We start from the raw sequence: 25,589 nt of genomic DNA on the forward strand, positions 1-25,589 counted from the left end.
ATGTGAATAAAACATCTCATCTGCACAGTGTTTACCTGTACTGGAACAAGAGCACAGGGTACATTCCATGCCAGTCACATGATTTCTCTCTGATTTACTCACAATCCCAAAGCACAGGCAGACTCCAAAAATACTACAAGTTTGGTTCTCAACCCCCAAAGGAAAGTCCATATCACAACTGAGTCACAAGAAATTTTTGGTTTCCTAGTGTTTTCATAAAATTTATGTTTACACTATACTGTAGGCTATTAAGTGGGCAATAGCATTATGCCTCAGAACAATATAGATATCTTAATTAAAAACACCCATTTGCTAAAAAAAAAAAATGCTAATCATTATCGGAGCCTTCAGTGAGTTCATCTTTTTGCTGCTGAGGGTGTGAACATTGCAAGAGTTATCAAAATGTGACAGACATGAAGTGAGCAAATGGTGTTGGAAACATGGAGCTGGAAGAATTGTTGGAAGCACAGTTGACACAAACTTTCAGTTTGTTAAAGAAAAAGAACAAAGAAAAGGAAAACAGTACCTGTGAAATACAATAAAGCAAAGTGCAACAGAGTGAGGTGTGCCTATAACTGTTAAGGGCAGTTTCCCATCCCAGGCTTTGTCTTTAAACTATGGGGCCCGCCATGTGAGAACCTGGTCCCTGGTCAGGATTACCACAGCCTCACTCAGCCCACCATACACTCAACTTATAATTACTTACCACTGAAGGACTTATATTTTCCCAAGGTCCACCACCACCTTGCATCAGGGAATTCACATTTGACTGCTGTCATGTCACCATTTTCTTTATATGACAGCTGCTTCTCGACTCTATAATTTTATGGTCATTGGCTAGATCTTTTTCTCAGCTCTCCAAGTACTAGCATGGAGCCTACAATGAGCAGAGGCTCAGTTCATGTTTAGGGAATAAATGAGCCTATGAGCATGAGGTTGAAATTATTAGAATTTATTTCAATATTTTGAATTAACCAGGCATAAACTGTTGTTTATAATTTTGTAAAACACAGAGTACAAGGGATGAGGAAACCAAATACCGACCATCTTCCTTTTCCTCTATTTCTTGATCCCACATATTTTACTGCTTAACTTTTTTTGTATTTTCAAGGAAATAACATATTGCAATGCCATGTTATCTTTCACTGGCTTACTAAATAAGATGGAAGCTTCCCCATTTGCTTTACACAACAGAAAAACTCTTATCCTTAAGACCAACAAAGAATGGTTAAGTGTGACTGATGAATTTGTACACATATATGCTAGATAAGCTTTCATTTAGGAGCAACAGTTGAAAAGTAGCAAGAACATAAAAACACAGATTTATCTCTCAATTCCCCATACAGAACAGGAACACCAGGGTATTTTACACTGTGAACCCTCAGTGACGTCCAGTCCTATAGTACTTGGAGCACTGTGAATACTCTCTTCAGCCACAAAAGGCAGAATTTGCCTCAACTTCACTAGGTGTGGAAGCAATTGCTGGAGGAACGCTGGGTCATCCACTGGCTTGGGCCCTCTCTTCCTCATCTTTCAAAGCCTCTTCATAACGACAGTGGAAGGCACTGGGATCCAAATGGTTAATCCTGGCCAGGAACTCCAGGACTCTCATCTTGCTCGTTTCAGCATGCGCTCTTGGGCCCCACAGGAACTCATAGCATGCTGGACTGCTGCCGGGCACTTGCCGATATTCCAAATACTTCAGCTGCACCAAATCTTGGGTGATGAGCTTCTTGGGCTCCCCAAATAAGAAGTGCCTCTTCTCAGCATAGATTTCCATCTTACCCAGGAAATTCCAGATGTCTTCCTCTGTGGCGCAGTTGCCCTTCATGAAGATCACACCCAGGAGATTCATCAGGAGACCGGTCTTGGGAAAACCCCTGCCACGGTGCACAATCCCGTTGCGGGGGAGATTCATCTTGCTGACAAGGACATAAGAATGCTTGGCAGTGTTGTCTTTCTTCACGTCAATACCAAATACCACCTCCATGCTCTCAGAAGCTCTTTTGAGGATCCTGAGGAATCGATTTTGGTACTTTTTATCGATGATCTTCAGCATATCCACTTTCGTAATGGGCTTTTTCGTCTTATACATGCGTAACAGGAACTGCACCAACAGATACGTCGGCCTGGCTAGTGAGCGTTTTCTAGACCGCACGTTGGAGAGAGGGGCCTGAGGGGAATTATGTGTTTTCCCAATTTTCCCAATGGCTCTTTTGGATGATCTTGTGGAAGAAACATCTGCAGGCACAGTGGTGGTGGCCAGCGCCCCCCGAGGACGCTTGAGATGGTTACCAGACCTAGCACTGGGCTTTCCTTTAGCATCAACCCCTGGACCAGGACTGGAGGAAGAGGAGTGTGCTTCCATCGTGGTGGCAGTGACCTGAGCGCCCTTCAGATCCTGGGTGCCATGCTGATCCTGGCGACGTTTCTTACAGGTGTGGGGCTTACCCTTCTTACCCCTCTTACCCCGAGGCATGGTGACTGTGGTCAGGGACAACAGGCAGGAGCGCAGGTAGAACAGCACGTGATCTGGGCAGAGAGGAGAGAGGATGAGAGGATGAAGCACCTGTGGCAGGGAGGCACCACTCTGCCTTTAAGAAGGCCCCCTCTGCAGGTTTCCATGCCTGCCCTGCTCTGCGAACCCAAAGGACTACTGTTCTGATTGCCCTGTCCTCTGAAAACTCTGGTGAAATAATTAAGGTGAGACTCAGGCTTCAGCCTGCCAGCCCTGCCACCTGCCTCCTGAGGCTTGAGGAGCAATGGGCCAGTCTAGTCCTTGTGGACACCCCCCTCCATTCTGGAGGGTGGGGTCCTCTCGGTACATATTCAGGACAATCGTATCAACTTTTGGCAGGTGCAGGGCCCCCTCCTCTGTGTGGTATAAGCTTATACCCCAAAGCCCAGTCTTCATCTTCCTATGATACCTTAAGAGGTGAAGGGGCATTTCAGCCCTGTGTCCCTGGCAGGGGGCACCCACAGCAGTCAGCTCTAGGGAACTCTATCCTGGGCTCACTGGGGTTCTCCATCCTCTTTCACGGTCTTGCCTTGGCTCTCGGTAGAGCCTGGGACACCCGTGTCTGCTGCCCTGGTGTACCTCCTCTCAGACAAAGGCTCTCTCCAATCCCATACCATCAGAAGGAAAGGAGGGTTCACATACACCTGACTTCATGCCTGGGCTTCTCAGTGCTTTGAGCCAGGAGGCGGGTGGTGCGGAGGGTACTCTATATTGATCCCCTGTAGGTGGGTGAGTGCAAATATCAGTTCTTTCAGGGTCCTCACCCTGACTCCTCTGAAGCCCTGGGCCTCCTACCTTGGCAGAATTGAGGTCATTCACTTAGTCTAACATCCTCACTTCTCTGAACTCTCCAGACAGAAGTGAGAAGACTTCATCTTTACAGATACTCTAGGTTTCTACATGGAAAGGGGCCAATATTTATGAGAACTTAAGTTTAGAGTTGGTGTTCACCTTAGTCCTCACTCAGGTCTGGGTAGAACTCAGGACTCCTCCCACAAATAACCTGGGTTGTTCAGCCTCAGAGCAAAGTCCTCAATTCCCCGAGTCCCTGGAGGGGCAAAGTCAGGGTACTACATACGTGACTACCCTTCACTGGAGCCTCCCAGATATGTAGGCACTCTACTTTGTGATACCACCCCTAAATGGGGAGGGGGCCCCAATCAGTACTTAGGGCACTCACTTCACTGCAGTTAGGACAGAGGTATCCTCCATCTGCAAGCAGGGACTCCTCCTGACCAAAGCCCTCCCATCCCTGAGACTTCCCAGGCAGAACTCAGTTTGATGGCTCTGTCAGGGCTTCCCAGGGCTTACAGCAGCAGTGAGACTTGGTGCAGCCCTCTTTGTTATGGGCTGAGTGGTCCCCGGCCTCAGTCCCAACTCAGTCTTCACCTCAAATCTGGATCAGCGCTGGGAATCCACCCTCTGCCGGCCAGAGGCCAGGCCCTCAAACTTAAGTCCTTACTTCCTAGTCACTGTAGATCAGAAGTGAGGATGACTCATATCCCACCATGATGCTTAGGCTCTCAGATAGTACTATAGGGGTGGGGGAAAATCCAGGGCCGGGGGGGGGGTTGCTTGTTCTAGGGTTCTCATTCGGCATCCCCATCTTCCTATCTATCAGAGAATAACACACCTTCCTTTACTGAACTGTGTCCACAAGCATCCAAACAAAGCTTTACCTCCTAGAGTTCAGCAGGGGAGAAGTCCGGGAATTGAGTGCAAGGGGGCTGCTTTCTGTCACCATCTTTACTGCCCGTGCCCTTTTAGCACTCGGGGCTCTCCCTGTGACTGGAGTTAGAGCCTAGATTTCCTTCATTTCCAGAATCAAGAAATCTCTTAGATCTTAAAGAATCTCTTAGATCAAGAATTACCAAAAAAGGAAGCCTAACAGCATTGTAGGAACCATTCCCTGTCGACCACAGAGGTGAGACTTTGTGGATTTTGCTTTGTTACAGGAGGGGGCAATGGTCCCTTGAGTCCACATTCAGGTCCTCACCATGCCTTCAGATCAGTCCTGGGAATCCACTCTCGTCCAAATGAACACCCTGAACAGCAGTCAGAGCTCCCCGCCACCAGCACGAATTGTTGGGGGAACCATTTCCAGCTAAGGCTGCCCTGTGTGGGATCTCTGAAGGATGATTCCAGGGACGGGGCTCTGTGGGGACCCAGTTGTTCAGTGTTCAGCTGTCCGTGGGTCATCCTTTAGGGTCCTCCCCGTACCATCTATCTGAGCCTGGGAACCCTTGCTCTACGGACTTGAGTCCTCCTGCCCGCAAAGCCCTCGCCTCCTGGAGTCCCTAGTGGGGTGTCAGGGCACTGCTCTGAGCATCTCTCCCTAACATGAGGGGCACCACTCTGCCAGACTCCATCCTTGGGGGACAGACCCTCTCATTAGCACTGATGGTCCTCACCTTCACTGTGGTGATGGCCAAGACAGCCCCCTCTGCAGAACTGGGGTTTGATCCTGACAGACAAGACCTTCTCTCCCTGAGACCAGACAAAAATGAAGAGGCTTCTCATCCCTGTAACTCTCCCTGGAGCCTCTGGGGTTAAGAATGGGGCAGGGGTCTGTAAAGTCTCCTCATTTGTGGGTCTACTGATACTTCTCTATCCACTAAGTGACCTCACCATGATCCTGCCCAGTCCTGGGACCTGACCCTCCAACCTGAGATTATCCCTCCACTGAACTGAGGCCATTCTTCTTAGCCTGAGACTTTGACCTCACAGAGAACTACAAGGCTTATAAGAGACAATGTCCACTCTGGGCACTCTAAGTCCAAGAGCAAGTTTGGGCAGGTCTCTGAATGACCTGTATTTTAGGGTTGTTGTCTCTCCAGTCCTCACTCATGGGGGCCCTCATTTTGTCTATCTCAAGGATTAAATGATTCCTGGGGAAGACCACACCCCTGCAAACTCTTGAGCAGTGTTCCTAATGCAAACCTTACAGTTTCATGTCCCAGACTGGACCTGAGATGGGGAAAAAAACACAGAAGGCAGGGGACAGGATCGGGTGTGCTCCCAGAGAAAAATGCTGACCGATCCTTTTCAAAAGCCATAGTCAGTCTCTTTTGTGACTTGTTTTAATTGATTTACATGCATACCTTTAAAACATTGTACTTCACTTAATCATGCTTCATTACAAACTTTAAGTTTACATGACCCTGCATTGAACATATCTATGGCACCGTTTTTCCAAAACCGAGTGTTTATGTGGGGTCCCTGTTCCACATATTGTTAATTCTTTAAATATTTTAAATTCTTTCCTTATTTTATTTCTTATGGTGCTCTGATCAGTTTTCTTTGTTGCTATTGTAACTGTCTTATATATGTTAATTAGGCTATGTACATTTTTTAGAGATTTTCTAGTAAGTGTATACAATAGGATTAAGAACATTTATAAGCATGGAAATCCCCCAAATTCCTGTGATTTAATTTATGGCAATATTCACTTTATTGCAGTGATCTAGAACCAAACCCATGATATCTGAGATATGCGCACACTTCTAAAGGAGAGGAGCCATCTAAGATGGCTTTGTGCTATTCTAATTGAGGTTATCTGACACTGCACAGAGAGACGATCTTATTGTCACTATCATCTGTTTCTCCTCCTCATTGCTCTCATTTCCTGAGGTAGCCTTCAAGGCTTTGTGCCTAAAGAAGTGCATTGGAATATATCCAGAGTCCTTACTTTTATCCCAAGATACATCTGAATGTTAAGGAACACAAGCTCTGCTTTAGGTCAAGGGGAGTCTAACAGTGTGGAATCTAGAGGAATTCAGAGAAGAATCTAATTCCAGGCCTATCAGTCACGAATGTTCCCCAGCAAGGGCTCGCTGCCTGATGCATATAGAAGCCAATACTATGGAATGGGCTTTTGAGAGAAAAATTTTATTCCAAGGTGGAGTGGCAAGAAGACACGAGGCAGGGCTCTCAAATCTGTCTCCTCAATCCAGAGTTTGAGGTAAAATTAAAGGGCTTAGGGGAACTGCAAACTTGGAAGCTAATTGGCTAGTCTTGAATTAGTTCATTTAAGCTATTCATGCTGCTAGAAGCCAGATTTTCCATACTGAAGGACTTCATACAGTTCTCCCATGGCAACATTCCTACTCTGAGAGTTCCACAGACTGAACCCTCTTGGTTCAGGGGTCATCCTGGAAATGGGCTCCTTTTTGTACATGCCTGGTGCTGTCTCTAAAAATAACTCAAGGTTTCATTAACCAACAACCTGTTTTAAGGAAGCAAAACAAGTTTAAATTGGTTGATGTTTTATGTTTCAATCCCCACCATCTCTCTTTGTACATTCTTCAATCTTGTGGGAAATCAATTTGGTTAATGATTCTCAAATTCTGTACAAAATGATAATCCCAGGTCTCAAATCTGTGTACCAACCAGACTGGAGTATGATATAAGCACTGACAAGGTTGGATTAATTGGTATTTAAGAAAGGTAATTATCAGATTTAACTTCCTTCACATGTCTCTTTATAGGCTATTGCTTTAAGTTTGGAGTTTTGGTGCCTGGATGGACTTTTATTACTATTGGGTCAGCTGTCCTGGCTTTTCCTGGCCACTCATCAGCCCAAACTGAACTCTGCCGTTGACTGACTGATTTCTTCCACTGTAGTGCTCAAAATAGTTTACATCTTGGCCAGCAAACAGATCCTGGACCAACTGCCTTTAACCAATGCTTGCTGCCTCTTCCCAGCCTTCATGGATTGCAGCCAACATCAACCAGCACTCTTATCAGGAACTTGAGGTCTCTGGATGAGGCAGAAATGTTGGCTTCCCCCAGAAAACCCCTGCATTCATGGGAGCTGTAGAAAAGCCATCAGGACTTATCTATCTGTGGCTCAGAGTGCTTTGTTCCTTTCTAGGAAGAAAATGGGCAAACTAGAGCCATCGTCCCTTAATTTAGGACCCAATTCCATCTCCTAGTTTGGTTTCTGGGAGGAATTGGCTGTATGAATTCCCTGGAGAAACCACTGAGAAGAATGGACAGTCTCAAGGTGAGCAGCTCGGATCTGAGGGTTCACTTAAAGAACCCTGAAAAGTTTTCCATTATATGTGGTTGTCAAACTGTAGCTTGAGAGGCACGTGTGCTACCAAGCTTCCAAGGAATCTGTCCCACCAGTTCCAAGACTGGAGCCCATTTGGTCAGAAGTTCCTAATATTTCCACTCTGCCACGTGCTGAGGGCATGCTTGTCTACTGAAGAGGGGTATATGGAAATTTAGACTCTGTCTCACTCTCTACCTTGAAAAACTTACCTAGTGAGGATGCAGGTGAAAGAGTGATTGCATCATGTTGAAGAAAGTGAAAGAGGAAGCTGTCTTAAACTCAGTCAGAGCTGAGTTTGAGAGAACAACTCAGGAGCACACATGTTTAAACACTGATTTCCTCACTTCCTTTCTCAGCATGCTGGGTTTTAATCTTTCTGGTAGATGACCAAAACATTTTACCACTCCAGCAGAGATCACACACAGACAAGCAATTCTAGATGCCTTGGCAATTTCCAGGCCTCTATGTAGCCCATTACCTTTAAGACCACAACCAACGGTTATTTCTCCTGGTAAAATTTCATTTTTAACATCACGCACACACATTTATAAGCAGTTCAATGCTACCTACCTGCTATTCTGACTCATACAGAAGAGGACTAGACTTTTCAGTTAGGAAACACCAGAATGTGTCCAATTGTATGAAATTCCTTTAACCAGGGATCAGGGTATATTCTTATGGCAGGGGGGCCAGATTTTCCTGCTTTATACTCCCTCCTTTTACCTCTATGCTCTCACCACACCAAGGTAATCAGGGCTGATTTCATTAAGAATGCACTCGTGTGACATTCAAAGTATCATAAGAGACTACTACAGACAGCTATATGCAAATAAAATGGATAACCTAGAAGAAATGGCCAGATTCTTAGAGAGGCACAACCTTCCAAGACTGAACAAGGAAGAAATAGAGAATGTAAGCAGACCTATCACAAGTACTGAAATTGAAATAGTGATTTAAAAATTCCCAATGTCCAAAAGTCCAGGACCAGATGGTTTCACAGGTGAATTCTATCAAACAGAGAAGAGTTATTACCTATCAATCTCAAATTTTCCAAAAAATTACAGAGGAAGGAACACTCCCAAGCTTGTTCTATGAGGCCACCATCACCCTGATAGCAAAATCAAAGATTCACCAAAAAAGGAAATTACAGGCCAATGTCACTGAAGAACATAGATGCAAAAATCCTGAACAGAATACTCGCAAACCAAAAATGACAGTCTCTTCAATAAGTGGTGCTGTGAAAATTGGACAGTTACATGGAAAAGAATGAAATTAGAACATTCTCTAACACCATACATAAAAATAAACTCAAAATGGATCAGAGACCAAAATGTAAAGCCAGATACTATAACACTCTCAGAGGAAAACCTAGGCAGAACACTCTTTGACATAAGTTGCAGCAGTATTTTTTTCTTTTAGCAATATGGTTTTTGATCCACCTCCTAGAGTAATGAAAATAAAAAAAAAAAAAATAAACAGGTGGCATCTAATTAAAGTTAAAAGCTTCTGCACAGCAAAATAAACCATAAACAAAAACACAACTCAGAATGAGAGGAAATGTTTGCAGATAAAGCAAATAACATGGGATTAATCTCCAAAATATATGAATAGTTCATGCACCTCTATGTCAAATAAATGACCTAATTAAAAAAAAAATGGGTGGAGGACATAAATAGATATTCCTTCAAAGAAGACATAAAGATGGCCAAAAAGCACATGAAAAGATACTCAACATTGCTAATTATCAGAGAAATGCAAATCAAAACTACAATGAGGTATCACCTCACACCAGTCAGAATGGTCATCATGCCCAAATCTACAAACAATAAGTGGTGGAGAGAGTGTGGAGAAAAGGGAACACTATCGCACTCTCAGTGGGAATGCAAATTGACACAGTCACTATGGCGAACATTATGGAAGTTCCATGAAAAACTAAAAAGAGAGTTACCATATGATCCAGCAATCCCACTCCCGGCACATATCCAGAGAAACCTATGATTCATAGATACACATGCACCCAATCTTCATTATAGCACTATTTACATTAGCCAAGACATTGAAGTAACTTAAATGTCCATCTACAGAGAAATGAATAATGCAGATGTGGTATAATGGAATATTACTCAGCCATAAAAAGAAATAATGCCATGTGCAGCAACATGGATGGACCTAGGGAATGTCATACTAAGTAAGACACAGAAACACAAGTATCATATGACAACATTCATATGTGGAACCTAATTTTTAAAAATGACACAAATGAACTTATTTACAACATAGAAAGAGACTTTTGGATACCGAAAACAAGCTTATGGTTACCATTGGAGAAATTTTGTGGGAGAGATACATTAGGAGCTTGAGATAAACATATACAACTGTCATGTAGGACTCTTTGTGACTCCATGGACTGTAGTCCAACAGGCCCCTCTGTCCATGGAATTTCCAGGACAGAATACTGGAGTGAGTTTCCATTTCCTACTCTAGGGGATCTTCCTGATCAAGGGACCGAACCTGCTTCTCTTGTGTCTCCTCCATTGGCAGGTGGATTCTTTACCACTGCACCACCTGGGAAGTCCACATACACAACTATATATAATAGAGATAACCAAAAAGGACCTACTGTATAGCAGAGAGAACTCTATTCAATATTCTGTAATAAACTGTATGAGAAAAGAATCTGAAAATGAAGGAATACATGTGTATGTATAACTGAGTCACTTTGTTATACACCTGAAACTAACACAATGCTGTAAATCAGGTATACTCCAAGAAAATAAAACAAACAAATAATACCACCATAATATCCAACAAGCCCACTCCTGTGAATATATCCAGAGTAAATCATAATTCAAAAAAGTTACAGCACCCAATGTTCATTGCAGCATTATTTACAATACTTATGACACAGAAGCAACCTAAATGTCCATCAACAGAGGAGTAGATAAAGATGTGGTCTGTAAATACAAAGGAGTATTACTCAGTCATAACAAAGAATTAAAGAATGCCATTTGCAGCAACATGGATGTACCTAGGGATTGTAATACTAAGCGAATTAAGTCAGACAAAGAAAAATATATCCCTCATATGTGGAATCTAATTTTAAAAAATGATAAAAATGAACTTATTTACAAAACAGAAAGACAGATGATGAAAACAAACTGATGGACACTAAAGGGGAAACATAGTGAGGGAGGGATAAATCAGGAGCTTGGGATGAACATAAACATACCACTATATATGAAAGATAACCAACAAGGACCTCCTACATAGCACAGGAAACTCTAATGAATATTCTGTATGAAAAAAGAAACTGAAAATTAATGAATGTACATATATGTATAACTGAACCACTTTGCTATATACCCGAAATTAACACAACATTGTAAATCAACTGTACCCCAATAAAATTTAAAAAATAGACTACCTGGGCATATATCTGAAGAAAACCATAATTTGAGTAGGTACAAGCACACCCATGTTCACTGCAGCACTGTTTACAATAGCTAAGACATGGAAACCACTTACAGGTCCATGAATAAAAATGTGATACATACATACAATGGAATCATACTCAGCCATAAAAAAGAATGAAATAATGTCATTTGCAGCACTGGATGGACTTAAGAGATTTTCATAATGAATGAAGTAAGTCAGACAAAGACAAATATCATATTATATCACTCATAGGTACGATCTAATTTTTTAAAATGACACAAATGTACTTATTTAAAATATATAAACACACTCTCACATTTTGAAAACAGACTTATGATTACTAAAGGGGAAACATGGGGGGATGGATACATTAGAAATTGGGATGAACATACACAAACCAGCAATATATAAAATAGATAACCGAACAGGACCTCCTATATAGCATAGGCAACTCTACTCAACATTCTGTAGTAACCTATATGGGAAAGAATCTGGAAAAGATTGAATATATATGTAACTGAATCACTTTGCTGTGCACCTGAAACTAACACAAGAATGTAAATCAACAATTCTCCAGTAAAAGTTTTTTTTTTTTAAAGGATATCCATCTATAACAATACCTACAGGAAATCACCTTCAGTTCAGTTCAGTCGCTCAGTCATGTCCAACTCTTTGCGACCCCATGAATTGCAGCATGCCAGGCCTCCCTGTCCATCACCAACTCCCGGAGTCCACCCAAACCCATGTCCATTGAGTTGGTGATGCCATCCAACCATCTTATCCTCTGTCGTCCCCTTCTCCTCCTGCCCTCAATCTTTCTCAGCATCAGGGTCTTTTCAAATGAGTCAGCTCTTTGCATCAGCTGGCCAAAGGCATGAGTAAAACACTCCATCACCTCCATAAAGCAAGGTTTCCAGTCCAGGAGCAAGGTGTTTATCTCTGATTCAGAGGATCAGGTTTAATAAAATTTTGTCACAGTCATCCAATAGCCAACTTCCTATTAGCCAATTCCAACACATATAGCAGTCAGACATAGTTAAACATAGGCAAATAAATCCAAAGACCTGCAACCTTAACATAGCCATTTGGGGCTCTAACCCAATCGTTGAATATCTCAGCAGCTCTAACCTCTTGCACTGTCCCTTTAGGAGGGTCCCTAACCAACCCCTCATCCTAGCCTTTGGATTTTATCCAGATGGAAGGAACTCCCCTAGGCGGGACCCTAACCCACAGTGTTGTTGTCATTGTTCAGTTGCTCAGGTGTGTCTGACTCTTGGCCACCCCATAGACTATAACATGCCAGGCTTCCCTGTCCTTCACTATCTCTTGGGGTTTGCTCAAACTTGTTTCTGTTGAGTCGGTGATGCCATCCAACAGTCCAATCCTCTCTAACCCACAGTCCTGATGAGATTATTAGACTACAGACACATTCTAAATACATATAGCACATTTAGCTATAGGAACATTATAATGAGGTTACTCACCCCAAAGATATATGATCCAGGAGCTATTTCTTTTCTTAAAAGTGAAAGGAGCCAAAGAAGCCCAAGGAGCCCAGAGTGCCATGGCTAGGAAACAGGAACCTGAGAGCTGACTTTCTAGACAAACTCAGTCGAGATGGCCACTCAGGGTTGATGCTGAGAAGCCACCAGGGGCTACAGTGAGTCAAGCAGATGGTCACAAGTCCTAAATCTCAACTAGGCTGCCCAAACTCACTGAACATGGGCTCACTGACAGATGCACACAGAAGCCAGTACTTATGGCAAGAGCTTTTGAGAAAAGAGCTTTACTGCAAGGCCAACCAGTGCAGGAGGTAAGGTTTCAAATCTCTCTTCAACCCAGCAGCCTGGGTGAAATCTAAGGGGTCACGGGAATTTCTAACTTGGAAGCTAATTGGCTAGTCTTTAATTAGTCCATATCAGCTACTCAGGTTACAGGAAGCCAGGCTTTCCTTATTGAAGGACTTCTCATTTTGCAATGGCCCTTGGAGCAACATTTGTATTCTCTGAGTTCCCCAGATTGAAGATCTTTGCTCCGGGGTCATCCTGAGGTCATGCATTCCTTCTTGGACACATGCAGTTCTTTCTTTGCAAAATGATTCAAGGTGTGATTAATCAACAATCTCTTTGAGGAGGCAAAAACAGTTTAAGCTGGTCAATTGTTTCACATGCTGTTTCACTAGCCTCCTGAACTCCAGCACATTAGCCAAACTCCAAGACAAAGAAAATCACATTGAACTAAAATGTTGCCTAGCAAGGACAATCATGTAACAGTCACACCAGAGGATATAACATAGAATGTGTGTGAGGTAGAATCTTTCCCAGTTGGAAACAACTCAAAATTTTTAGAATTTTTGTCATTGATCAATATCTTCCCTCCTAGCTACCATTTCATCTAAATAACCAGTATTTCCAAGTATTTAAGTACCAACTAAAAATCTAGAAATTGCCTAGAATTTTCCCAATTACACACAAGATAAAATAATTGAGTACCTTCTTGATGGAAAGGTCTCTGGCTCCCTCAACCCAGGGTAAAGGTCACCAGTACAGGAGACTTTGGACTCTCTGAGGCCCTCCATCTGAGAATCTGGCCATGCCCACCATTCCCACTGTCTCTCTAGCCAACCAGGCAACTTCACGTAAAATGACTTCTCACTGAAGGCTCTGCATTTTCCTAATGCTCCAAACCTAGACATTGTATTAAAAAACAGAGGCATCATTTTGCCGACAAAGGTCCCTATAGTCAAATCTATGGTTTTTCCAGTAGTCATGTACAAATGTGAGAGATGGACTATAAAGAAAGCTGTATTGAAGAATTGATGCTTTCTAACTGTGGTCTTAGAGAAGACTCTTGAGAGTCTCTTGGACAGCAAGGAGATCCTCAAGGAATCAACCCTGAATATTCATTGGAAGGACTGATGGTTGAAGTTGAAGCTCCAATACTTTGGCCACCTGATGCAAAGAGCCAACTCATTGGAAAAGACCCTGAGAGATTTGGGGTAGGAGGAGAAGGGGGCAGCAGAGGATGAGATGGTTCAATGGCATCACTGACAATGCACTTGAGTTTCAGAAAACTCTGGGAGATAGTGAAGGGTAGGGAGGCCTGGTGAGCTGCGGTCCATGGGGTCACAAAGAGTGGGGCATGAATTAATGACTGAGCAACAACAAGGCTCCAAACTGCCTCACCACAGGCCATTTACACTTGCTTTCAACTCCAACTGCCTGCCCTCTTTACCCTGCTTTTTACTTGTTCTTTCAGCAGTCCCCAACCTTTTTGGCACCAGGGACTGGTTTTTTAGAAGACAATTTTTCCACAGACTGGGAGTGGGGGATGGTTTTGGGATAATTCAAGCACATTACATTTATTATGAATTTTATTTCTAATCTAAATGCTTCTGCTGATCTCACAGGAAGTACTGGTTGGAGGCCTGAAGTTTGGGGACCCCTGCTTTTGGTCATAGAGAATATCTCACCATATTTTCATATTATAGTACCTCCTAGACTCTAAAATTCAATGGACAGGGGCTAGATCTTGTTTTGGAGGTTGCTATTGTTCCAGTTTTTTAAAAAGCATCCACAGTACTAGTCAGCCTACCAAAAAGCTCATTCTCAGAACTTCCCTTTTGGTCCAGTGTTTAAGACTCCCTGCTCCCAATGCACAGGGCATGGGTGGGTTTGATCCCTGGTTGGGGGTGGTCCAGCATGCTTCACAGCTAAAAGAAAAAAAAAAGAGCTCCTTCTCAAATAATAATTGGGAAATAAACAAGAGAATAAGCATGTGGCCTAATCCATTAGAATTTATCTTACATTCCTAAATAATATAAGCAAATACAAGCATATAACTTTAATTTTTAGGAAAAAAAGCACAAGGAGGAGTTAGGTAAACCAAAAATTAAGAATCTTTTCCTTATTTATACTCTTTCTTTCAGCCTTTATTGATTAAATATAAAGTGCCCACTGTACATTTTGCACTATGCTCAGACTATAACCCCAAATAAGACCAAATATCTGCTCTTTTTTAAAAAAACACTTTATTGAGATATGATTATCATATAAAAAAGCTGTACTCATTTAATGTATACAACTCCATGTTTGGAAATAAATATGCACTTCTGAACCATCACTACAATCTATGCCATAAACGTGTCCATTACCTACAAAAGTTTCCTCCTACACTCTTTATTGATTTACTCATTTATTTTTGTGGAGGTGAGGAGGACCAAGGACAATTAACATAATATCTACCCTTTTAGCAAAACTTTAAGTATCCAATATGGAATTGTTAACTATAGGCTCTATGCTACACATTATATTTCTAGAAATTATTCATCTTATATAACTGAAAATCTGTGTCCTTTGACAATCACTTCCTCATTACGCCTCCTCCCAGGCCCTGGCAATCACCATCCTACCCTGCTTCTATCAGTTTGCCTGTTTTAGATTCCTCATTTAAGTGGTATCATGTATTTGTCATTCTGTGTCTGGCTTATTTCACTTAGCACAATGTCTTCTAGGTCATCTCTGTTATTGCAAATGACAAAGTTTCCTTCTTTTTAAGGTTGAATACTACTCCATTATGGGCTTCCCAGGTAGCTCAGTGGTAAATAATCCACCGGCCAACGCAGGACACACAGGAGACTCGGGTTCGACCCCTGGATTGGGAAGATCCTCTGGAGGAGGAAATAGCAACCCACTTTAGTATTTTTGCCTGGAGAAGCCCATGGTCAGAGGAGCTTGGCAGGCTACATTCCATGGGGTCAAAAAAGAGTCAGACACAACTGAGTGACTGAGGACACACACACACAACACTCCATTTTATATTTATATATAAATCCAAATATATATATATCCATTCATTCATCAAAGGACATTTAGGCTGTTTCCCTGTTTTGATTATTGTGAATGATGATGCAACAAATATGGGAATGCTGATATCTCTTGGAGAGTCTAATTTTAACTCCTTTGAATAGATACCCAGAAGTGGGTTTGCTGAATCATATCATAATTTGATTTTTAATTTTTTGAGAAACCTCAATACTGTTTTCCACAGTGGTTTCACCCATTGACATTCTCATTAACAGTATAAAAGAGTTCTGTTTTCTAAATGCTTGCACTTAATCAGCTTACTCTCTACTGGAGAGAGAGCAAAACAATTAACTTGTCAAATTATTGTTGTGGTAAAATCATTTAACATCAAATCTACTCTCAAAATTTTAGGCACACAATATAGTACTGTTAAATACAGGCACAATGTTGCACAGCAGATTTCTGGAATTTATTCAATGAATAACTGAAACATTATATCAAGTGAAAAGCAACTGCCCATTTCTCCCTCCCATGGCCCCTCTGTGTTTCTATGTGTTTAAAAACTTTAGATGCCTCATATAAGTGAAACCATGCAGCATTTGCCCTTCTGAGACTAGCTTATTTCATTTAGAATAATGTCCCTGTTGTTTATCCATGTTGTTCCATATGACAAGATTTCTTTAATTTTTAAGGTGAAATTATGTCCAATTGTCTGTATCTACCACATGTTCTTTATCCATTTATCTGTTGGTAGATTTTGGGTTGTTACCATATCTTTGCTATTGTAAATAATGGTGCAATGAACACAGGAGTGAAGATGTCTCTTCAAGATACTGACTTCACTTCCTTTGGATATGCAATTGACCCTTGAACCATGTGGAGTTTAGAACCATGCAACTCCCATGCAGTCAAAATCCCTGTAAAATTTTTACTCTGCCCAAACTTAATAATAACCTATCGTTGACTGGAAGCCTTACTGATAAACAGTCAATGCATATTTTGTATGCTAGAAGTATTTTCTACTGTATTCTTACAATAAAGTAAGCCAGAGAAAAAATGTTATTAAGAAAATCATAAGAGAACATATATTCACAGTACTGTATTTATCAACACTGTAAGTTTACAGCATCCATTTATAAGAAAAATTGGCTGTAAGTACCAACATCTATATTGTCTTATATGACACAAAAGACTATACATATAAGACACTAAATATCAAACATGAAAAAATAATATGAAAATAAATTCATATTTATTTACAGGTATAATGATTCAAGCTTTGATAATGAAGAAGCAGCAATATGACTGCTTTATAGTAGCCTAGTGTAATCAAGACTTCCCTGGTGGCTCAGACGGTAAAGCATCAGACTACAATGTGGGAGACCTGGGCTCAATTCCTGGGTAGGGAAGATCCTCTGGAGAAGGAAATGGCAACCCCCTCCAGTACTCTTGCTTGGAAAATCCCATGGATGGAGGAGCATGGTAAGCTACAGTCCTTGGGGTCTCAAAGAGTCGGACATGACTGAGCGACTTCAGTGCAATCAATAGGATTGCTTCATGGTAGCCAAGCATATACAGTAAGGAATGAATCGCTAAAAACTTTTATAGCATATACTATTATGGCAATATTTATAATACAGTACTGAAAACATTGTTACTTTAAGAGAAAACACTTACCTGTGATGACAGGCTGATGTGCAGTTTATTCATTCACGAGAGAGGTGGGACGGTGTGCAGTAATATAATTCTTTGAAACTAAAGTTATAAAACAATAATAAAATGAAAACATTATTAATTTTATATTAAATATCACTCACCTTCTGCCTATGCAATGGTAGGCTATCCATTTCAATACAAGTCTTGCACGCAATGTTCTACATGATGAATACTTAGCTGGTGGTGATGATGAAGATGATGACACAGAAGCATCTCATACAGTCCTTGCCATACAGTTATTAGCACTTAGCACAAAGACACTCAAACACATACTTAACAGATAAGATTATTACCTGTATGGCATGATGATTATTTACTACTCGTTGAGTGGAAGTGGATCACCATGAAGGTCATCATTCCCATCACCTTCATGCTGAGTAGGCTGAGGAGGAGGAGGAAGAGGAGGGGATGACCTTCCTGAGTGGCAGAGATGGAAGAGCAGAGGAGGTGGAAGGGGAGACAGGAGAAGCAGGCACACTCAGTGTACCTTTATGGAAATACATTGTAATTTCTCTCCAAACATATTGCTTTTTCATTTGTCTAAAAAATGTTTCTGTGTATTACCAGTCCTCCTTCCACCATTTGCTTTTGTTTCGGTGCCCTTATCATAGAAGGGTCCATGCCATACAAGAGGTCAAAAGCAGTCTTGAGTACTCTGAACACTTCTGCCAGATTGTCTAATGTCAATTTGTTTTCTGGCACTGCTTCTTCTATGTCTTATTCTTCATCATCCAGCTCTGGTTCAGAACCACTCATCTCCATCAAGTCGTATTTTGTTAATTCCTCTGCTGTTGTGTCTGTTAGCTCTTGGATTGTTCCAAGATCCATATTTTGGAACTCTTCACCCCCTCCCACCCTTTCATGTCATATCCACAGTCTCTCTCATGATTTCCTTGACTGACCCTTTCACAAATTCTATGAAGGCAAGTACTACACCTGGACAGTTTTCTTTAGCAGGAATTTATTGTTTGGGCTTTCATGGGCTTTGTGTGTGTGTGTGAACACACAATGAACAATTGCATCTTCAGTCGTGCAATCCTTCCAGACTTCATAATGTTCTATCAGGGTTCTCTTCCATAGCATTGACAAACATTTCCATAGAGTGCCATGTGTACTGAGCCTTAAAGGTCCCTCTGACCCTCTGATCTATAGGCTGACTTAGAGATGTTGTGTTTAGGGGAAAGGAGACCACTTTGACGCCTTCAGTGTTGAACTCACGGGGTTTTGGATGGCCAAGGGCATTGTCCAATATCAAAAGAATTTTAAAAGGCAGTCCCTTACTGGCAAGGTACTTCCTGAATTCAGGGACGAAGCACTGATGAAACCAATCCCCTCAAAGGTTCCTGCTGTCCGGCCTTCTTGTTGTACAACTGAAACACTGGCAGATGGTGTTTATAATTTCCCTTGAAGGCTCAGGGTTAGCAGCTCTATAGATTAGGGGAGTCCTGATCATTTGCACAAAACCCTGACAGCATTTGCACAAAATCAGAGAATTTGCCTATCTATTTCTGTCTCAAATCTTGGCTCTCACTTCCCTTCCTTACCAATGCATGTACTTTGTGGCATTTCCCCCAGAATAGGGCACTTTCATCTGCCTTAAAACATGTCCAGACAGATCTCCTTTCTCTCCAGTAATTTTCTTTTTAAAAATTTTATTGGAGTACAGTTGATTTACAATATTGTATAAGTTTCAGGTGTACTGCAAAGTCATTCAGTTATATATATACATATATCCATTCTTTTAAAGAATCTTTTCTCATATAAGTTATCTCAGAATATTGAGTTTCCTGCTCTATAGAGTAGATACTTGTTGGCCATCTACCTTATATACAGTGTGTGTATATGTTCACCTCAAGCGTCTGATTTATTGCTCCCTGCCCTATTTGCTCTTTGGTAACTATAAGTTCATTTTTTATATCTGTTTAGTCTATTTTTTAAGTAAGTTCCTTTGTATCATTTTTTAAAATTATATTTCCACATGAGTGATATTTGTCTGACTTCACTTAATATGAAAATCTCAAGAATGTCCATTGTCTCCACTTTTACTCAACATGATTTTAGAAGCCCTAGCTGTGGCAATCAGAGTAGAGAAGATATAAAAGGAATCCAAGTTGAAAAAGAAGTAAAACTGGCACCATTTGCAGATGACATGATACAATCACATCATGACAAATAGATGGGGAAACGATAGAAACGGTGAGAGTTTATTTACTTTTGCCCTCCAAAATCACTGCAGATGGTGACTGCAGCCATGAAATTAAAAGACGATTGCTACTTGGAAGAAAAGCTTTGATCAACCTAGACAGCCACATGACAGAAAAGGTCAGTTTTCATTCTAAATCCCAAAGAAAGGCAATGCCAAAGAATGCTCAAACTACTGCACAATTGCACTCATCTCACACTAGTAAATTAATGCTCAAAATTATCCAAGCCAGGCTTCAACCATACGTGAACCATGAACTTCCAGTTGTTCAAGCTGGTTTTAGAAGAGGCAGAGGAATCAGAGATCAAATTGCCAACATCCACTGGATTATCAAAAAAGCAAGGGAGTTCCAGAAAAACATCTATTTCTGCTTTATTGACTATGCCAAAGCCTCTGACTATGTGAATCACCCAGATGGGAATACCAGACCACCTGATCTGCCTCTTGAGAAATCTGTATGCAGGTCAGGAAGCAACACTTAGAAGGGGACATGGAACAACAGACTGGTTCCAAATAGGGAAAGGAGTACGTCATCTTGGAATGGTGGTAACCATGACTGCAGACCCAAAGTGTGGTACACAACAAGTAATTCAACTTTTTCGTATAACATCATGACTTCTGTTTCTTGAGAGCACTTCCAGTACCACTAGCAGCACTTCATATGAGTCCAATGGTGTTATTCAAGGTTTATGGTATCGTACTAAACACAGTGAGAAATACCTGAGAATCATTGGTGATCACTTTTTTTGAGATCACAGTTTACTACAGAAACTGCTCATCAGAGATGAATAGTGCTATTCAATGGTCCATAAGTGTGTGTGTGTGTCTGTGTTTGTGTGCACAACTTTTGATAAATTTAACCTTTTCATATTTGTATATATTTCATGGCAGTAAGTGATAAAATAGACTAGTATCTACATAAATTTTATGCATTCATGACACCTTTTTCTTAATTTTTTATATTTCTAGGCTATGCGAGTCACCTGTGAGTTTTTTCAGGTTATCTCAAATCTCAGAATAGTTTCCCAATGTATTTATTGAAAAAATATTCATCTATAAGTGGACCTGAACAGTTCAATCTTGTGTTGTTCAAGTGTCAACTGCATACTCAGAATTAGAAATGCTGAGTCATACGATAGTTACAGTTGTAATTTTCTGAGGAACCTCCATACTGTTTTCCATAGTGGCTGTGCCAATTTATATTCCCAGCAACTGTGTGCAAAGGTTCCCTTTTCTCAACACCCTTGCCAACACTTGTTATCACTTGGCTTTTTGATAATAGCTCTCCCAACAGGTATGAAGTGATCTGTTATTGTGGTCTGGATTACCATCTCATTGATGATTAGTGATGCTGTGCCCCTTTTCACATAGCTGTTGGCTATTTCTATGTCTTCCTTAGAAAATATTTAGGTTCTTTGCTCATTTTTTAGTTATTTTTAATTAATTAGTCTGTAATTGAGTTGTATGAGTTCCTTTTATAATTTAGATATAAACTTATCAGATATATGGCTTGCAAATTTTTTCTATTTCACCTTTTCATTTTGTTGATTGTTTCTATTGCTATACAGAATCTTTTTAATTTGATGTAGCTCCACTGATTTTTCTTTTTCTTGTCTGTGTTTCTGTTGTCAAATTAAAAAAAAAAAACAAACAAACACAAAACATTGCCATGACCAATGACAAGGAGCTTTCCCCCATATTTTCTTCTAAGAATTTTATGATTTCTGGCTTCATTTTAAAGTCTTGAATCCATTTTTTTGAGTATGATGTAAGATAAGACTCTAGATTTACTCTTTGCAGGCAGACTTTCAGTTTTTTCAACACTATTTGTTGATTGAGGATACTTTTTTCCCCCTTTGTATTCTTAGTGCCTTTGTTAAGGATTACTTGCCTAAATATGAGTGGGTTTATACCTGGCTCTATTCTGTTCTGTTGGTCTGTGTGTCTATGTTTATGCTCGTATCACACTGTCTTATACTATATAGTTCAAAATCAAGAAGCACCATGCTTACACCTTTGTTCCTCTTTGTCAAGATTACTTTATTTATTCAAGGTCTTTTGAGGTGTCATATGAATTTTAGCCTTTCTGTTACTCTGGAAAATTCCACTGGAATTATGACACACATTACATTAAATCTGTAGATCACTTTGGGTAGTATGAATATTTTAACAATGTGAATTCTTCCAATCCATATACTTGGGACATCATTTTATTTGTGTCTTTTCCACTTTCTTCAATCAATGTCTCCTTGTTTTCAGTGTATAGATCTTTTACTTCCTTGGTTAAATTTATTTCTAAGTATTTTATTCTTTTTGACATTTTTGAAATAAAACTGTTTTCTTAATTTCTTTTTCAGATAGTTTGTTGTTAGTGTTTACAAACACAACTCATTTTTGTGTGTTATTTTGTGTCCTGCAGCTTTCTTGAATTCATTTCTTAATTCTAACATTTTCCTGGACACTCAGAACATTCACCACACTCTCACTTTCCCCCACCAAGAAAGGTAACAATCTCTCTTGGTACTGAACTGTGCCAGCCTGAGACAAGGGCTGATGCCAATAAAGTCAAATTGCTGTTCTTACCCATTTCAAGTGTAGCTAATCTAAGTTATATGCTTACCTGTGGTACTGCAATTTCTTAATTGCATTCTGGACCTTCTATAAAGGTATTATGTTACTTATACAATGTTAAAATCTGGGCTGCTGAGGGTATACAGGGGCTGGGAATTCCCATTCAACTATATTACAGATGCCACTCAGTCAGGACCCTTTTCTTTATTTCCTGATACCAACAGTTTTTCTGTGTTCATTCATATTGGCAAGGAAATGCCAGTTCTCTTGACACATTATCTTGTTCTGAACCACAGAAGGAGATTCAAGGATTTCTGATTCATTATACAAAATACCAAAACCTTTATACTTATACTGAAATACAGCAATAAATGGGATATACTTTGTTCATAAACACAGATATGGAAGTCAAATAAACTTTCAATTACAAGGAAGAGTATTTTAAGAGTACCAAAAAAGAAAAAGAAAGCCCTAAACAAACAAACAAACAAACAAAAATACATCTCACAGTTACTGAGGTCAAGCGAGAACAAAAAAAGTCATGAAATATGTTCCCTTCAGCTCCACCTTGGCACTCAATTACTTCAAAGACTTACTTCTCGTTTCAACTACAAGATGAAGGATCTGCCCTAGATGTCAGTATGTGGGAGGAGCTGCTGTATTTGGATCTGGAACGTGCCCTACCCATGGCAGTAGCACTCTCTCTTTCTCAGCTCTCAAAGCCTCTCTGTTCCTCATTCTATGATGGAATTCAGGACCTCCCAGGGCTGATATCAGTGACTGGACACTACAGAACCCCAGTGGTTCTGGGTGGCTATTTCTTTCACTTATTTTTAAGGGGCTTTACATATATATCTGACAATTCCTTCTCTGACCTGAGATTGCCCTCCTTAGACCAAAGGTCTCAAGTCTCTGACAACTGTACTGTGAGCGATCAAGTCTCTGACAACTGTACTGTGAGCGAGATGTTTAGCTTGAGAGCTCTGCCTGGAGCCTTCTTATACCTAATATTCTGGGGTGTTGCTTTCCTCAGTCCAGATGCATGGGTATCTTCCTATAGGCCCTTTGATAAATGGCTTCTTGGGAAATGTCACATCTCTGAAAAGCCCCAAGCAGTTTCCCTACTGCAAGTGTTGCAGAGGAGGAGTCCTTGTCCTAGGAGTGATGAGAGATGGGAAATCCATGGCCTAAGTAAGGGGGCCCAGTAGAGACCCGTGAGAGAAACAAACATGGTAACCTGTCCCTTCTCTTCTTCAGCCAGACTTCACAGGCAACTTCTGTTCTAATAAATAAACTTTTTATTTTATGTCTAATAGATATTTCTTTATACAAAGAAATGGCTGTGAGACGATTTGTTTTTGAATCCTGATCTTTTGAGCTTATGTGTAACTTTAAAGCTTTCGGATCTTTTAAGCTTATCCGAGACCTCATATATATGGACAGATGATCCTATTGTCAGCAAACATTATTGCTTTGTTTCCTCTCTTCATATGTCACATTTAGTTTTATTATTATTATTGCTCTAGCTATGTATTACAATATAATAGTTTGACATGAGAGTCCTTCTTATTGCTTCCGATTCATTTCACAGTAATGAAAATAAAAAGGGAATTAAGGGCACAAGGTCAGCTCAGGCTTGCAGGAGTGAGAGGGTGAGCTTTAGACTAACTCAACTCAAGGGCCTACGACCATCCTTGTCACTTACCAGCCATGGGAAGTTTGTCACGTCATTAAACTCTCTGAGAGAGCCTCAGGCTCTTTATCTGTGAAGTGAGTTTGACAAACCCCGTCTGGAAGGACTGATGGCATGTGGTGGTAACTGTAAAGCATCTACTGCAGTGCCTGGCAGGCACCATATCCCTCCTTTCTCATGACTGGTGGCTGTACTTTACAGCAAAGATCTGACCTCCCTTAGGCCTGATATAGGGCCACTCTGGTGGCTCAGCAGTAAAGTATCTGCCTGTGGTACATACAGGAGATGCAGGAGACCTAAATCGGTCCCTGGGTTGGGAAGATTCCCTGGAGGAGGAAATGGCAACCCACTCCAGTTCTTCCCTGGAGAATCCCATGGACAGAGGAGCCTGAGGGGCTACAGTCCATGGGGTCAAAAAAGAGTCAGGCACAGCTTTCAGATCCGCCATCTGCAGTGGAGCCGCCAAGATGCAGATTTTCGTGAAGACCCTGATGGGGAAGACCATCACTCTCGAGGCCGAGCCCTCGGATACAACAGAAAATGTAAAGGCCAAGATCCAGGATAAGGAAGGAATTCCTCCTGACCAGCAAAGACTGATCTTTTCTGGCAAGCAACTGGAAGATGGACGTACTTTGTCTGACTACAACATTCAAAAGGAGTCCACTCTTCATCTAGTGTTGAGACTTCATGGTGGTGCTAAGAAAAGAAGAAGTCTTACACTACTCCCAAGAAGAACAAGCATAAGAGAAAGAAGGTTAAATTGGCTGTTCTGAAATACTATAAGGTGGATGAGAATGGCAAAATCAGCCACCTTCGCCAGGAGTGTCCCTCAGATGAACGTGGTGCTGGAGTTTTTATGGCCAGTCACTTCGACAGACATTATTGTGGCAAATGTTGTCTGACCTATTGTTTCAACAAACCAGAAGACAAGTAATTGTATATTGGTTAATAAAGATATGAGCTAACATTAAAAAAAAAAGTCAGGCACGACTCAGTGATTCAACGACAAAAAGAAGAATGCCTGATATAAAGAAGTGAGGGAGAGCCTTGCCTGACAGTCCTCCCCTGAGCTTTCTAGAACTGATATCAAAGGGTACAGCATGACACTCTTTGTCTCTATTCAAGGATGGGTACACCCCTCAGTCTCCACTCGGGCTTCACAATTTGACTTCTGGTGGGTCCTGGGTCTTCAATTTGACTCTGCACCCTTCCTGGGGTTCTAGTCTCTGATGATCTGAGGCTGAGGACTCTGCTGATTCCCAATGTCCCCACCTTCCCGGGACCTGAGGAGAATGTTAGCCACAGCAGCCTGGATTGTTCTGACTTCATGGGATCGCCAAGGACGATGGGTCTTTACAGGTTGCTACTGTTGTGGCTGGGTCTTTCTATCACCCTCATTCAGGTTAATCACCATCATTTCTGAGAGACTGACCCTTTCTACTATCCAACCTCAGAACTCTGCCCCAAGACCAAGTTTCTTAGATCTCTGAGAAGCCTGAAGAATAAGCAAGGCATGCTTAGCCTAACAGTTCTGAGATCCTCTGTGTCTGAGAGCAGACGAGAGTGCTGTCCCAGTGACTCCCCCCATATTC

The 25,589-nt window shown here is 41.2% G+C and overlaps 1 protein-coding gene and 1 pseudogene across 1 annotated transcript in view; one reads left to right on the forward strand and one right to left on the reverse strand.

The window, feature by feature from the left end:
- Positions 1–1,046: 1,046 nt before the first annotated feature.
- The window catches only part of LOC122435375 (melanoma-associated antigen B3-like), a 30,130-nt gene continuing 5,587 nt past the window's right edge, over positions 1,047–25,589 (reverse strand). Inside the window, exons 2-3 of the mRNA XM_043459515.1 lie at positions 17,492–17,569; positions 1,047–2,532 (exon numbers count right to left, since the gene is read on the reverse strand). Of these exons, the coding sequence (XP_043315450.1) occupies positions 1,499–2,479 (981 nt within the window). The 5' untranslated portion in view covers positions 2,480–2,532; positions 17,492–17,569 and the 3' untranslated portion in view covers positions 1,047–1,498. The remainder of the gene's footprint in view (positions 2,533–17,491; positions 17,570–25,589) is intronic.
- LOC122435376 lies at positions 24,451–24,976 on the forward strand (annotated as a pseudogene).

The sequence above is a fragment of the Cervus canadensis genome, chromosome X (assembly GCF_019320065.1).
Source record: "Cervus canadensis isolate Bull #8, Minnesota chromosome X, ASM1932006v1, whole genome shotgun sequence".
Taxonomy (NCBI): domain Eukaryota; kingdom Metazoa; phylum Chordata; class Mammalia; order Artiodactyla; family Cervidae; genus Cervus; species Cervus canadensis.